The 16147-nt window shown below is 42.5% G+C and overlaps 2 protein-coding genes across 2 annotated transcripts; both read left to right on the top strand.

The window, feature by feature from the left end:
- The first annotated feature begins 12683 nt into the window (after positions 1–12683).
- On the top strand, positions 12684–14818 carry LOC134207383 (uncharacterized). Its single transcript, XM_062683108.1, has 5 exons — positions 12684–12723; positions 13090–13157; positions 13210–14001; positions 14057–14281; positions 14486–14818. Exons 1-5 carry the CDS (start codon positions 12684–12686, stop codon positions 14816–14818), a joined length of 1458 nt encoding a protein of 485 aa, XP_062539092.1.
- Positions 14819–14960: 142 nt separating this feature from the next.
- On the top strand, positions 14961–15825 carry LOC134207384 (uncharacterized). The gene is made up of 2 exons (XM_062683109.1): positions 14961–15565; positions 15609–15825. The coding sequence occupies exons 1-2, from the start codon at positions 14961–14963 to the stop codon at positions 15823–15825; spliced, it is 822 nt and encodes a 273-aa protein (XP_062539093.1).
- The last annotated feature ends 322 nt before the right edge of the window (positions 15826–16147 follow it).

Genomic DNA, 16147 nt, shown 5'->3' on the forward strand with positions numbered 1-16147 from the left:
TTTTTGTGTGTGGCAAGAACCCTGACAGCGACCCTGCGAAGATGGTGTTCACTTCCGATCCCGCAGGTACAAAAAGGCGTGGAGCGCTGCGAGCGAGATGGGCTGACCAGGTACAGAACGACTTGGCGAGTACCGGGGGGCGTCATATAGGATGGATAGATGCGGTCTCGAATCATGTAATGTGGCGTCAAATTGTTGATTCAGTGTTATCTGTTTAGTTGTAAGGTAAATTAATGAAATTATGTTGTCACGGTATCCACAAGATTCGAAAGAAGATGGAAGCAATCCAGGAGATTTAATGACAAACAGAGCGAAGATTGTTTTCAGGAAGTGAGCGTTGATGTTTTGCTAAGGATTCGGATAATGAGGAGCGAGATTAAAAATGTGATACCGGGAAGTTGTGTCAAATTAAAGCTCATCCAACGAAGCTGGTCGCGTTGTCGGAGCAGATTCGCCGAAGACTGGCGATAAATGCCTTGGTAGGTCGGTCGAGTGCGAACACGCGTTACACATTGGTGGATTTTTCAAATGAGATTAATTGGATGGAAGCACTTTCTGTTCATTGCAACCGGCAGCCAGACGAATTATGCCGTCCACTAACTTTGGATGTTTCTGTAAGGATCGATTGTGGAGAACAGGTGACGGACTTCATTCCCGAAGTACTCGTGCTGCATCGTGGATCAATCAGGCATTCTTGCACATAACATATGTGTAACTCGGGTTCAAAAAGTTGTACCCAAGTACAGATTCAGAGGTGGTATAGAGTAGGGATCCTATATTAAGAGATGTGCGAATACTTTTCCAGACGATTTAGCAACGCTGTTACTTTCGTAAACAAACGCTGCCAGCACTTACCGTGGCGTAAAATGTTGGAGCTCGAACATGACTTTGCGTATAATGGCATTTTCAGATTTCGTTATCTAACGTCCAACAGTGCATTATCACTAAAATAAAAGTGCAATACAAATGAACAAAGTACCATGCATAAACTAGACTACTTCAACTTGCCAATGTAAAACAAATTGATTATTCGACAAAACTTTTCATAAAATCTTTTTCATTACAATCGCAATACCTTTCAATCCGCAACAATAACAATGTTCATTTGGCTCAGATTCTGACAGCTCTCAATGCTCGATTGGCTCAAGATGGCCGCTTTCGCATATCTCTGAATGTAGGATCCCTAGTATAGAGAACATCGTAATGTCAAAGGCATTATACCAGCTCACTTTCAAAACACGGAAAAAAATATAGTAAACACAATCAAACCTTACACGATGAGATGATTTAACCCATTAATGGGTTATGTATTTATGTTAATATTATTCCTACCGTGAAAAAGTCACTCTTTTGACGTAGAACTACGTCTGTCTTTTCTATATTGGCTTTTTCTACACGAATCGTATTTTATGGGATTTTTTTCACTCAAATTTTGGGATTTCAGCTGATGATTCAGACATATTTTGGGATTTACGCGGATTTTACGTTGTTTTAATTTACGCGGCCCATATCCTCCGCGTTAAAACCGATTTCAGTGTGTTACATACAATATTGATGTATGATAATATTGGCTATTGAACAATTGCTAATAGTTTAGCAGACGGTTTCGGTAAGTTAGTCGATCTCGTAAGTGCATCGCAAGCTTTTTCTTCTATATCACTATATTCCAACTGGAAATTAGTAATCTATTAGCATTTCTGTGGTTGCAACTGCAACTCACGTGAAGGAATCATAATTATTATCAATAAACTGTCAAACTTCTTTGTCGCGTCTACTCTGACTTCCTCCATAGGATGACCACCAAAAGCCGTTGACAGCCCAGCTTCCACGATGGGCTTTCCTGTAGTGAGTCACCGGGGCTCAGTCTGACTTAGTGGCAGGTGCTTAGTCAGACTGTGACGGGTGCTTTCAAACATTATAGTTATTTCAATTGATTATTTGGATATGTGATCGCTTAAGAGTGTTGTTCATCCTCGATCATTTGAAAAATTTATTTTTAAAATCCTTTTCAAATGTTGGTATTAAAATTGTATACTTCACCAGTGTTCGTAATGCTCAATCAATCTCAAGAGCACGGGTCAAGAGCCAGGTCATATTGTGTTTCCATTAACAGGAATCAACTTAATAGGCCCTTGATCTGAATAAAACTCAAAAGCGTGTAACCTGCACACGTCCGACGGCCTCGCGATAGCTGCAAAACAGCTGACAAAGTCGCCGCACGGAATGGAAACAAAAATCTATCTCCATGTAAATCACGTCACACAGAACACAACACACCACAACAGAACAGTCGTCGCAGAAACCCCAGAAGAAAGCCAGATCTCACTCTCTCGATTTAAGAGGGCAGTTGAAAAACCACGTGCCTAGAGCACAGTATCATCTAATAGCAAAGTAGTACTGGTTACCAAACGTACCATAATTAGGTACCTGGAACCCTATATCAAGCCAAATGCTCCCCTGAGATAATCTCCCGACTCTTCACCACCTATCGATAATAAGCGACGGCCGATCACCAGCTTGGGCAGTTGTAAAATCCAGTCTCCTTAGTTGTCGGTTAACTGCCAAGCAGGCATTACGCGCGAGTATTCCCGTAGCGAGTGAAAGTGAGGTGTCACAATATTGAAATTGCCTGACCGACATTTATCCAGAAGTTGTGTTGGATTCAGTGGAACTAAAATAGTAGATGTGGTGCAATATAGTGGGTGTTTCATTAAGCCGTAGGGCAGATAATAGTTTCCTTGGGATGGTGAACAAATTCCTAATCTGATTCACTTAACAGAAATGGATCCCAATGTTTTGATGAAGTAGTGTGGATTTAGCTTAGAGATCGGTAAGGGTCGAGTTGAATGTTTGAAGCAAATCCGAAATGGTTCAATAGTGACAGAAAGTAATAACATTGGCATTCCCGTAACAGGCCTTTCGTTCGCTACATAATCATGTAGCCTGTTATGCAAGCTGCATCTCAGAGCGATGGTGAACCAGAGTCCCGCATAATTCTGAACCATAATTGAACTATCTCTCATATGATTTCTGATGATAAATAATGTTACTCCTACTATTCCAATTGCTGTTTATAATTATGATAAACTAACCTCATCATAAGTGGTTCTTACAGTATGTTATATTGTGTTTGGCAAATCAACCACATGGGTAATAGGCGGTTAAGTATAATTACTATTCAAAAGACGGCGTTTTTCGGTACATTTTTATCCACACACAATATGTGATGTAGTTCAGTTACAATCCTTGTTTTTCGATGAAACATTATGGATTATAATATGGATACAGTAGAATGATATATGAAAAATCGACGGACCGTATCCCTTATCTTTAACGCGTAGGAACTGTTATTGGTTCATTTATTTAATGAAAACACGATAAATACGTAAAATAATACCGTAATCCGGGGGAACATTGATCAGCGGGGTAACATTGATCAGTTGAACCATTTTCAAAAGATGAATAAAGTATTACTTTCTGTTATTACGATTACTTATTATGAGTTAGGTATTTTAATCTTGACTAAATTTGCTACCGAATAATATAATCTCCACTAGAATTTGCATTTAATTTTTGCCATAGTTTGAAAAATAAAATCAACATCATTTTGTTAACTCACAGTAAGCTGCCAAAAAAGCACTCAAAACAAGCATAATAACAAAAAATTGAGATCGTACCTACAATTGGGTGATAAGTAATCTTATTTTCTTTGTTTATCCATATTTTTTGTTTCAAAATTTTGATTTTTATTGTTGAAAAACCAGATAATTCACCTAGCGGTCATGATGCCTTACTCGAAACAATCAATACGCTTCGTCTCAGTATAAGGATTTCAAAAGTAATTGCCTACCTTAAGGCGTTTACAAACGCTTGCTTTATAGACGTAACAAAGTGAAATGATTGATGATCAAAGTTACCCCAAATTGGAAATTCGAAAAACTAGACAAAACAGATTTTTAAAACAATTTTATAATTATCAAATAATCAAGAACAATAGCCTCAAACGTTCTACACGTAGCAGTACTCGTTTTAAAAATATGAAAAAGCAATCATTTAATTTACGGAGGAAATATTTACAAAACATTGAAAAATTGATCAATGATACCCCGGATTACGGTAATTCTGTTTTATTAGGAAAATCAACTGATAATCATGGTTTATCTTCCTCATATTCTTATTTATATTATAAATCAATTCTGCATTTTTGTTTACGAATGAAGGAAAGCAAGACTGAGAGGACGGGAAGAGTTGATTTCCAGGGCAAAATTCGTGGCCGTTTTCTCGGTATACTTGCTATCGAGCTTGCTATTACCTTTCGGCGCTCGTCGTCAAGCGGTCCGGTGATCCAGGGTCTTGTTGTGATCTTTTTCCATCTACAGTTTTCCAATCAGGCGCTCTCCCGCTGGATGCGTCCTACGGCAATGAACTATTTCCGGTAAACCTTCAAAACTTTGCCGTGTAGTGACCACGTACGACCAGTACTTCGTCATCATTGCATCAATCGGACATTTCCTGTATCAGTTCCGTGCGGATAAGAACACCGGGACCCAAGACCGGACCAGTTTCCTCCCGTTTGCGGCAGCTGCAGCGCTTGAAACTGGGGAATAATGATTTATTCATACATATATGAAAACTGAAGTAATATTTTGTATATATAGATATTTGTTTATGTGCTTACCTTTTTAGTGACGCAAAAAAATAAAATACTGCAAAACTATACACAAACGAAAAAAAAAACTTTCTGGTTTAGGAAAAAGCAATCATCGAATCTAAACAAAACAAGGCTGTCGGATGTCAGTTAAGAGATACGCACACTCATTGCAAAAAAGAACGCATATAATAGTTTTACCGTTGAACCATATAATTTCTAAATGTATTTGTGAAACCACAACGAAATAATTTTTACTTCAGAGGATACAAGATTACATCAAAGCTACATTTACTGTTATTATATCTGTATATGGTCCATCACAGTCATTTATCATTTTCTTCCTAAATAAAGTCAAATATGGATTATAAGAAATTGTAAAGAAGCAATATATTATGATATTATTACATATGGTGTAATAGATTCAAAATTTTGAATAGTATTTGTTCTAGATAAATTTACAATCTTATTTTAAATCGATTATTATATAAATAGTAACCATATTGCTTAATTCATTTGAATAATAATAACAATAATGTAGATCTTTTAATTTATGCGGGGTGGCAGATGGTATGGACAGCTGGCATGGTGCCAGCGAGCAGTCTGGGTTTGTCCGGGCAGATACTACGGTTAGCGGTCGCCGCGGGATATTTTTGTTGCGGTGATTCCGAGTATTGTGCTTTTGTTAATTGGTCCCTATATAGTTAGTACCTATTGTTGGCGGTTCTGGGTACGTGGGCAATGGGAGCCAGTGCCATCTTCGCCTCTTTTCTACTTTTGTCCCCGTCTCATGCGCCCCCCCTCAAGAAGGAGGTGACAAACGTTCAACAACAACATGTATGTTGCCTAATGGATGCCTAATGTGTTAAAATTAATAATTTTTGATACCTTAAAAATACCATATATTTTATCTCATAATTCATTGAATTCAATGAGAAAATAAAACGAAACACGGCTACGTACCGCATACAAAGTGAAATAACAGACTTTTTTTTCGTGCGACCGAATCGCCGAATAATATGCAATTAATGTGATTCAAATTTTGGGTTAATTTATTAGACCGTGCAGGGCTTAACTTTTATACCACTTTTTAGTTCCGTGTCGCTTTTCTCAGATGACAGAACGATGTTCCCCGTACCAGTTATACAACTTTGGCGAGAAGCAAAAGGGGGCCAACTTTTTGCTACGACTTCTCTTCGAAGTTACACTTATGTTATGTGATTCTTGACAGTTTTGTTAGTTCTCATGGTACTGGCAAATGAGTGCACCGACTCGCAGCAGAAGATTTGAATATCGGAAAATTGACTTGATGAAGCAGCCATCTTTGACGATGGGCAAAGTAACGATGTTGCAGGCTACGTAAATTCGTCAGCAGCCAATACTCACTAGGATGCATCTGCGTAAGATATAAGAAAGATGTCGTGCGTTCGGACGTCTCCTATCCATCATTTGCCGGCCACTTTGGACATATTAGCCCTGGTTTCGTAAAAAGCGAAGGGGTTTTCCGGATTCCACTGGCAGGAAACGCCACGAAACTGTCGAGGATCATTCCATCACGCATTACGTTAGTACTTTTGTCATCGTGTACAACGTCTGGAACCTGAAAACGTCTGAAATTGCAACCTTGGAACAACTGACGTAGCTGTATCGGCATTCTACGTCAAACTGTTCTCGATTTGCAACGATTTCGTGCTCTGAAAAAGCCAAAAAATGTCTCAAACTCCAACAAGCATTGGTGGCTGCCGGAGCTGCGACATCTTCGCAATGCTTTTCGAAACTCCAGGCAACATACCTCCAATAAGGCTATCTGACGTTTATCGTCTTTCTCTTGCACGCGCACATACAGGATAGGGTTTGTTTTCATACGGAAACGCTTCCGAAGCGTTTCCGTATGAAAACAAACTCTATCCTGTCTGTGCGCGTGCAAGAGAAAGACGATAAACGTCAGATAGCCTTATGCTTCTGAATGACTGTTCTACGGAACTCGCAAAGTTGATTTCACTTCTTTTCAATCAGTCGTTGCGAGAAAAGACGTGTCTACTCTGGCCGGCAAAGGTAGATGTAGCTTTACTCTTTGCGCAACTTTATATATAATGCAACATACACACCAGTCAAGCAGTTTGACGAACATTGACTCCGCCCCCAAGAAAACGCTTCGGTTGCTGCTTTGTGTGAAGTTGTTTGAACGTGTGTGAAGTTGTTCGAACAACCATTTGACAGTTGGCGGCTCGGTTGGAAAAAATTAAAACGGTTTGATTTTGGTTTGAGTTGTCGGGGGTGGAGTCAATGTTCGCCGAACATGTTTGAGCATTTGTAGTGAAGATGCACAAACCCCCATATATCTTTTGATGGTTGGTGCTCAAGTTGGCGCTTCGCTCGTTCGTGTGTGATAATGTTGGTTGAATCAATTTATTGTTCGTGCCGCTGTTGTTAAAACTTGATGGATGTTTGAATAAACGAGAGGTGGAGTCAATGTTGGTCAAACTGCTTGACCATGTGTACGTTCCATAATAGACTTGAACGTCTGAACATTCCGGAGGAAAAGGGCTCCGAAGCACTTATTTCGGAGCTTCAAAATTTATTACGGAGCTAATACACTCCGAAGCATTTTTGTTTATTCCGGAGCGAATTCGAGGCACTTTATTGTTTATTCTGGTGTGAGTAGGACTCGAAAGTCGGCACTATTTATTTATTTCAAAGTGAAAGGACTCCGAGGCATTTTTTGTTTATTCCGGAAAGACAATACCCACAGGATTTTTCTGTTTGTTCTGTAGCGAGAGGACTCAGGCGCTTTTTTGTGAATTCTGGGAGGAGTAGCACTCCGAGGAACTTTTGTTTATTCCACAAGGAATACGACTCCGAGAACCATTTTTTTTTAATTCAAAAGTGAGAGGTCTCAGAGGATTTTTTTTTTGTATATTACGAAACGAGAGGACTCCGAGACATTGCTTTTTGTTTATTCCGGTGCAAATAGGTCTCCAAGGCACTTTTAGTGTATTTCGAAGCGAAAGAGACTTCTAGGCATTTATTTGTTTATTCCGGAGTGAGTAGGACTCCGAGGCTTTTTTCCTTTATTCCCGAGCGAATGGGACTCCGAGGTATAATTTGTTGATTCCGAAGCAAGAAGACTTCGATGAACTTTTTGTTTATTCCGGTGCGAATAGGATTCCATAGCACTTTCTTTTAGTTTAGTTCAAGAAGACTCCGAGATTTTTTTTTTATTCCAGACCGAGATGACTCTGAGACATTGTTTATTTATTCCTGAACAAGAGAACTTCGAGACACTTTTTTGCCAACGAGTAGGACTCCGAGATACTTTTTATTTATTCGCTCCGGAATAATAGACTTTTTGTTAATTCCGAGAGCACTCCGAGGCAGTTTTTATTCCGAAGGAACAGGACTCCTACGCAAGTTTGTTTGCTCCGGTGCGAATAGGACTCCTAGGTACTTTTACGTTGTTCCGAAGCAAGTGAGATTTTGGCATTTTTTCGTTTATTCTGGGGCGAGAGAACTCCGGGACATGCTTTGTATATTCCTAAACGATTAGGACTCCGAGGCACTTTTTCTTAATTCCGAAGCGAGAGGATTCCGAGGAACATTTTTTGTTTATTCCGAAGCAAGAGAGCTTCGAGGCAGTTTTTTTTGTTTATTCTGGAGCGAGAGAACTCGTACTCATTTTTTTAGTCGGGATCGAGTAGGACTCCGAGGCATTTTTGTTTGTCTGGAGCGAGAAGATTTCTAGGCACATTTTGTTTGTTCCAGACCGAGAGGACTCCGAGATATTTTTCATTTATTCCGGAGGGAGTAGAACTCCGAGGCACTTTTTGGTAATTTCGAAATGAGAGGACGCCGAGGTAGTTTTTATTTATTCCGAAGAAACAGGACTTCTACGCAAGTTTATTTGATCCGGTGCACTTTTAATTTATTTCGAAGCGAGAAAGATTTTGAAGCATTTTGAAGTTTATTCTGGGGCGAGAGAACTCCGAGCCATGTTCTGTTTATTTCGGAGCGAGACGACTTCGAGGCACATTTTGTTTATTCCGAACCGAGAGGAACCCGAAACTCTTTTTCTTTATTCCGAAGCGAGAGGACCTCTAGGCTCATTTTTCATCATGCAGCAAGAGAACTCCGAGGCACTTTTTCGTTTATTCAGAGAGGAGTTTGAGGCACGTGTTTATCCTGGGGAAAGTTGTACTCCGTGACATTTTTTGTTTATTCCAAAGCGAAAAAGCTTCAAGGTATTTTTTCTATATTCCGGAGCGAATAGGACTCAATGGCACTTTTTTGTGGGGCAGGGTCTTTTGGCCGAAACCCATTCGGCCACCCAAATGCCACTAGGCCGAAAGTTGTTTGGCCGAATATACCATTTGGCCGAACAGACCATTAGGCCGAAAGTCAATTGGCCGAATGGGTCATTTGACCGAAATAGTCGTTTGGCCGAAGGGTCGTTTGGCCGAAAGGGTCGTTTGGCCGAAAGGGTCATTAGGCCGAAAGTCATTTGGCCGAATGGGTCATTTGGCCGAAAGGGTTATGTTGCGTTCACCGCAATAGAGTATACAAATTAATTAACACTACACTACACCCAATTAATTGTTAGTCCATAACGCACTTTGCACCCTACACTCCATTCTCAAGCTTCAAACGATATTCCCACACGACACACAATAGCCCAGGCATTGAAAGTGTGAGTAAAGCGGACGAGCATTGATCCAATTGAATCATAGCATCCAATGCCAGTGAGTGAACAGCCTTGCTCAGATGGATACCAAACAACGATTATGAGCGATCGTTGCTGCGTAAACAACGAGCAACAGGGTTCGCCAAGCCAAACTTGGTATGGTATCCAGGGAAGCTACGACTGGAGCATTTGTATTACGCTTGCTCTACTAGAATAAAACCAAAACACATCAGGTGTTCTGCATTATGCACTCTGCTTTCAAGTTGCTGGGATGGAGGAGAGAAAGTATCGAAGCCTCCCATGCAGTGTATCCGAGTTCCATAGCGGACTTAATTTTCCTAATGCCTGAAAAGATTTTTCTAACAGCGTGTGGTAACAACACTCATTGTTAGGTTACCAAGTGATTTGCCTCGCTCAGTTGTCTCCCATTGGTGAGCGATGAAGATCTTTAAACATTGAATCAACGAACGCCAAATTTCAACGATCTAGAAAGCATCAGCGATTAGACCACAGGAGTACATCAAGTTGGCATGTATTTAGCTGATTTTTACTCATGATCTGATCTTTTTCAATGCCTGCAATAGCCAGTAATCAATAGATAAACCCCGAAATAGCCACTCTGCATAACACTCCTTGATGACCAGTCAGTTTGTTACCGTCCCTCTGCACCGAATACACGCGATCGTTTGAACAGTACGCAGTGAAGTGTTCTATCTCTCCCCATCCGAAATCCCCCAGTTAAGTGTTTCAGCTAGTGACCAGTACCTAATTCCGGATCAGTCCGTTCAGCCGTTGTAGGCATAGAGCCGTCGGAGAGGATTCCGAGGCGCGGACAACTTTTTGGTTCTTTCGAAGCGGATAATCGTTTCGTTTGAAAAGAAACCAAGCGCGCTTTGATAGTGCAATTGTGATACCACCATAGTGAAGTGGAACAGTGCGATTGATGCACAGTGCGAACAGTGCAAGCAAAATGGCGCTTCGAGAACGCTCGAAATTGATGAGTGTCACTGTTGACGCCATCAAATCTATCGAAACATTCGTCAAGGAATACGATGCCGAGGTCGATCAGAGTAAGATCGACTCAAGATTAATGAGTTTGGATCAATTAAACGATCGTTTTGTAAATGTGTCGATTGAAGTGGAATTGCTTATGGAGGAGCAGGGCGAAACGAAGGCAACGTTTGTAAAGAAGCGCAGTGAAATGGAGGACTTGTATTACAAGCTCCGGGATTTCCTCACGTTGAATAAGCAGAATAGTACGCCTTCTATCCAAGCCTCTCACGTATCTTCCTCTGTCCTCTTCCTCTGCCACCCAACCCCAAGCAAAACCACCAATTCGGACCCAGCAATACACCTCCAATACTGATGACGAGTCCGTGATACCGGCTCTGGTATCTGTTCCCACTCCATTTGCCTCAAACACCTCGTCCGCCACCCAACTGCCATCCACTTCGAATGCGTTAGCTGCTGCCAGCTCATCGAAAGCTACCTACTCAACTTGAAACTATCTTGAGGTCTACAAGGGCCAGATGGACCCTTGGCTATTCCCCTGGACACTGGTCTAGCCACGGTGTCCACTTGGGGTGGGCTCTACAACAGCCTCTTTCGTGCGATAGTTATAAGTTATAGGGTCGTTTATATGATTTCGGGTTCCTGGTAGAGATTGGTGGACAAGCTTCCCACGTGGTTATTGGGCAATCGATTAACAATGATAACAGCATAGAAAACAAGCGAAATAACGAAGAAAATGGATGTAATATTATAGATACTTAAAACTAATCAATTTAGCTCGGATAATTAACATTTTATCATTTATTCAAAACTTTTTTTGGTAACATAATCTTGGGACATTTGAATGAACAACGTTTAGCGTGTCATAGGATATTCTTGATTATACTTGCGATTTATTCAATACATAGGTACATCTTCGTTGCGGCCGATTGATGATCTCGTTGGTCGACATACAGCATACCGGCATAGGGTTGAGCACTGAACACAATTCCAGCGAGGGGCACTTTACTACAGGCGGGCAAAGGGGCTTGACTTGGCTTCTCTATGCCAGGGAGGTGGCATCACTCGATTTCTTCATTCCCACTCTTGACGAGGGAAAAACTTGGTGACACTATGGCCTTTGAGTAACGATTGGCCTACGGTACTAAGGTCCAGGAAGTGGTACAAAATTTCGCGCGCGCACTGTTAACGGTGGTCCAATCCGAGCGAGTCACCAGAGCCGATGGGCACAGACTTTGTTTCACATCACTGACTGGCCAGCACGTGCGTCATGCCAAGCACTAAATTAACCATCGGCTCGGACCACTATTCACCATCCGGACTCGTTTATTGTTCGCACCACGCTCACTCGGACCATTTCTTTGTACGTTTGTGACCAAGCAGACCTAACTCAATCGAATTTTGCTTTTCGAAACTGTTCACAATTTTGGTGTTCACTATTTCGATTGTCCGTGGTGCGGTCTTGCATTGGTCCGTACACAACAATTAGACTTAAGTGATTTTAACTCGTCGTGATGTACTAGCTGTTAATGTTTTAAATCACTGTAACTTTAGAAGTTAACGTACCGTTCTTCACGAAACTTGCTAAGAGACGAGGCAAATTCGCGGGTGTCACTTTTTCATCACTCCTCTGGACCGGTTGAATTACTAAGAGAGAGCTCTATTGCCAAATTGCCCTTTTATATTCTTTTTGCCGCCCCAAGTATAACGCCCATAACCGGCCATTTCGTTATTCCGGTGTGCGTTTCGGTGAATCGCTGCGTTTCTCGTTGATGGTTATTAGTATTATATCTAGGGGTTTTGGTTGATGTTTGCGTTTTTAAATTTTAGATTTAAATTCAAATAATTTTAACTAGATTGCATGCAAAACCTGTACATATTCAGCCCTAAGTGCTTGTTTTCTTTTTTTATCTCCTTTTTTTAATTATATACGGAAATATTTAAATGTAAATAGTGTAAATAATTTTAATAAATAGGGTAAATAAATATTCGAATAAATAATGTAAATAAGGAATCCAATAAATAATGTAAATAAATAATGTAAATAATGTAAATAAATATATTTTTAACACCAACCAGGAGGTAAACAAAGAACTAAATATAATGTAATAATTTGGACTCAAACGTCATCTTTTATTTAATATAATTGTTTGTTTACACCCTAAAGCTACTATATACAAAATAAATATCAGTCGAACATATAAATATGGACCATAGACATTTATTTTATATACAGACATTTAATAATAAATTAGTAGACGAACACGGAAACATATATTAACATTTTTTTTGCGGGTCTGAGCTAATTTGGCCCAAGAACCAAAGGGTTCTATTTGTAACCCAAAAATGGCGGGTTACAAACTGTCCTGCTGTCTACTGCCGTGGTGTAGGTCCATGGGCCTCCCGGAAAGTCCACATTCGTTAGAACCTTGCTGGATTCCGGCTCCGAGTCAAATTTTATCACCGAAAGAATCGTTCAGCTTCTGGGTCTACACCGGCAAAAGCGAGTTGCAGTTATCGCCGAAATGGGTGGATCCACTGTGAATAGTCACCAATGTACCGTAGCAGCATTCTGTTCCGTTGATTCCACCTACTCGAATACGAATTACCAACAATCTTCCAGGAAGGATACTCGATGTTTCGAAATGGAACATCCCTTCCACGGTAGTCCTAGCAGATCCAGATTGTGCCACCCCACAAAGGATCGACATGGTCATTGGAGCTCAACTTTTCTTCAGTCTTCTTTGAGAAGGTCAACTACCGGTTGGAACCGGATCTCCAACAAGTAATCCAGTTCTACAGCGTACCGTGCTTGGCTGGGTAATTAGTGGTTCTGTATCTACCGCTGTTCAAGCCCGGTGTATCAAACCAGTCGCACTCCTGTGCACAACGGAGACAGTTATCTCGATTCTGGGAAGTTGACAGTTGTCCCACCAGTCGGGGACTTTCCAAGGAGGAAGCAGCTTGTGAGCAATACTTCACGGAAACAACTACCCATGACGAATCAGGTCGGTTCATCGTGCGCCTACCCAAGAAGGAAGGCATCTTGAGTCATCTTGGTGACTCCAAAGCTGGCGCTCTCCGTCGACTCCGTTGGATGCAACGTCGGTTAATCAAAAATCCCGATCTGAATGCTCAGTATGTCGGCTTCATGGCTGAGTATCTCGACCTTGGCCATATGATTTCCGTAGATCCGTTGCAAGACACCACCCATTCCCACCCATTCTATCTTCCTCATCACGCTGTGCTCAAGCCAAGCAGCACCACCACCAAGTGCAGGGTGGTTTTCGATGGGTCCAGCAAGTCTTCTACGGGAATCTCGCTCAATGATTGTCTCATGGTCGGACCGACTGTGCAGGACACGTTGTATTCCATTGTCGTCAGGTTCCGAAATCTCGTGGCCGATATCGCCAAAATGTACCGGCAGATCTGGATACACCCAGACGATCGACATCTTCAACGGCTATTTTGGAAAGGCGAGACAGATTTCGTCGGTTGCCCCTACGAGCTCACTACGGTGACGTATGGCTTATCCAGTGCGCCGTATTTAGTAACACGATGCCTACAGCAGCTCTCCTACGAACACTCGAAGGATGATGGGGATATCCCATTGAAGATCGGTAAGGATTTTTATGTGGACGACTTCCTCAGTGGATCCGACACAGTAGAGGGTGCAATACCGTTATGCTCCGGAGTGCATAATATTCTTGGATCCGTAGGAAGTACTGTCTCACATTCCGGATGAATTTCAGGACAAACGGTCGATTGTGAAAGTGGACGACATCCAGGGCTCTGTCAGCACACTCGGACTTCTGTGGCATCCTGAGTCAGACACATTCCGATTTAAAGTTCACGAGTTCTCCATGAATCTCCCAATCACCAAGTGGATCGTTGTCTCTGAGATGTCCAAGCTATTCGATCCATTGGGCATTCTTGGTCCAGTGGTAATCCGAGCAAAAGTTTTTGTTTAACAACTGTGGAAAACGAACTTAGACTGGGACGAACCGCTTCCCATTGCACTCAACGGCGAGTGGGAAAGTTACAGACTTGGCTTAGCAGCTCTTGAACGTTTCTCAATCTCTCGTTTGGTAAAAGCTCCATGCGCAGGTGCAAGCATACAATTGCACGGATTCTGCGATGCGTCTCAGCATGCCTACGGAGCATGCGTCTACATTCGTAGTATTGGCATGGATGGTGCCATCGCTTGCCGTCTCCTAACCGCCAAATCCCGAGTAGCTCCTATTCAAACCCTGTCGTTTCCCCGCTTGGAGCTCAGTTCTGCTGTACTCCTGTCCCAGTTGTACAAAAACGTAGTGTGCAGTCTCAACATGACACCTGAGGCCTACTTTTGGTCTGACTCCTCCATTACCCACACATTCGTGAGCAATTCTGGCCTTTACACCTCCGTAACCTGGCACGGAGGCATGTCAACTCTTGCTTGCGCTGCTATCGAGTCCGGCCCCAGTCAGAAAATCAGTTGATGGGCCAGCTTCCGAAGGTTCGAGTTACTCCAGCTAGGCGTTACTCCTCAACACCGGCGTCGATTTCTGCGGCCCTGTTTGGCTAAAGTCCCCAGTACGAAGAGCTGCACCGGTTCGAGCATACGTCTCTGTTTTCGTCTGCATGGTCACCAAGGCCGTGCATCTTGAGCTTGTCAGCGACCTCAGCACCGATGCCTTCATTGCTGCATTGAAACGGTTCGTTGCGCGCCGTGGCAAACCAGTCGCCTTGTTCTGTGACAACGCCACCAACTTCAAAGGTGCGGACAGGCAGCTACGAGAACTCTGCTCACAGCTCAACCATCAACAACATCATCAGAAAGTGGTATCATTCTGTGCTGAATCTGCTATTCAATTCAGTTTCATTCCCGCAAACGCACCTACCTTCGGCGGCCTTTGGGAGGCCGCGTTCAAATCCATGAAGAACCACTTCCGGAGAGTTGTGGGTCTCGATGCACTGCCAAGCGAGGCCATGCATACTGTTCTCGGCCAAATCGAAAGCTGCCTCAATTCGCGGCCGTTAACTGCAGTCTCGGAGGATCCTAGCGACATGGACGTCCGGCTCTGCAGTCGATACCCGAGCCCGACCTGTCCCGAATCCCCAGTAATCGGCTTTCGCTCTGGCAGAATATTCAACGTAGATCCCAAGGAAATCCTGGTCTACAGACTACCTTCACCAGCTTCAGCAACGATCCAAGCATTTCTCCCGACAGCCGAACGTTCTAGTCGGCAAGTTGGTACTCCTGAAAGACGACAATCTTCCCCCGGTCAGGTGGAGCGTAGGCCGCATTGCAGCATTACATCCCGGCGAGGATGTACTAGTCCGTGTAGTGAAGGTCAGACTTCCAACCGGCGCTGTATTCGACCGACCGATTGTGAAGGTATGCATCCTCCCCATCGATGATGACCCTCGTTTCGCCTTCACTATTGGCGAAGTATCTGGCATCCACGCCGGTGAAACCGATCCGGCCACCAACCTTAGATCTTAAGAATTTGAACTTTGTTAGATTTAAGTAAACTGTTAAATTCGAATGAAATCCTTTCATTGGTGGCCGGTATGTTGCCCATTTAATTGTTAGTCCATAACGCACTTTGCACCCTACACTCCATTCTAAAGCTTCAAATGATATTCCCACACGACACACAATATGTAGTAATCAGCAATCAATAGATAAACCCCGAAATAGCCACTCTGCATAACACACCTTGATGACCAGTCAGTTTGTTACCGTCCATCTGCACCGAATACACGCGATCGTTTGAACAGTACGCAGTGAAGTGTTCTATCTCTCCCCGACCGAAATCCCCCAG

The sequence above is a fragment of the Armigeres subalbatus genome, chromosome 1, assembly GCF_024139115.2.
Source record: "Armigeres subalbatus isolate Guangzhou_Male chromosome 1, GZ_Asu_2, whole genome shotgun sequence".
Taxonomy (NCBI): Eukaryota; Metazoa; Arthropoda; class Insecta; order Diptera; family Culicidae; genus Armigeres; species Armigeres subalbatus.

Excerpts from the sequence above, each read along its gene's own strand:
- LOC134207383 (XM_062683108.1), top strand. The coding sequence starts at position 12,684 with ATGGCGGGTTACAAACTGTCCTGCTGTCTACTGCCGTGGT. Across the intron at positions 12,724-13,089 it reads CTGCTGTCTACTGCCGTGGT|GTCAACTACCGGTTGGAACC; the intron begins GTAGGTCCATGG and ends TTCTTTGAGAAG. Across the intron at positions 14,282-14,485 it reads TGGGCATTCTTGGTCCAGTG|CATGCCTACGGAGCATGCGT; the intron begins GTAATCCGAGCA and ends GATGCGTCTCAG.
- LOC134207384 (XM_062683109.1), top strand. The coding sequence starts at position 14,961 with ATGGTCACCAAGGCCGTGCATCTTGAGCTTGTCAGCGACCTCAGCACC. Across the intron at positions 15,566-15,608 it reads ACAGCCGAACGTTCTAGTCG|GTGGAGCGTAGGCCGCATTG; the intron begins GCAAGTTGGTAC and ends TCCCCCGGTCAG.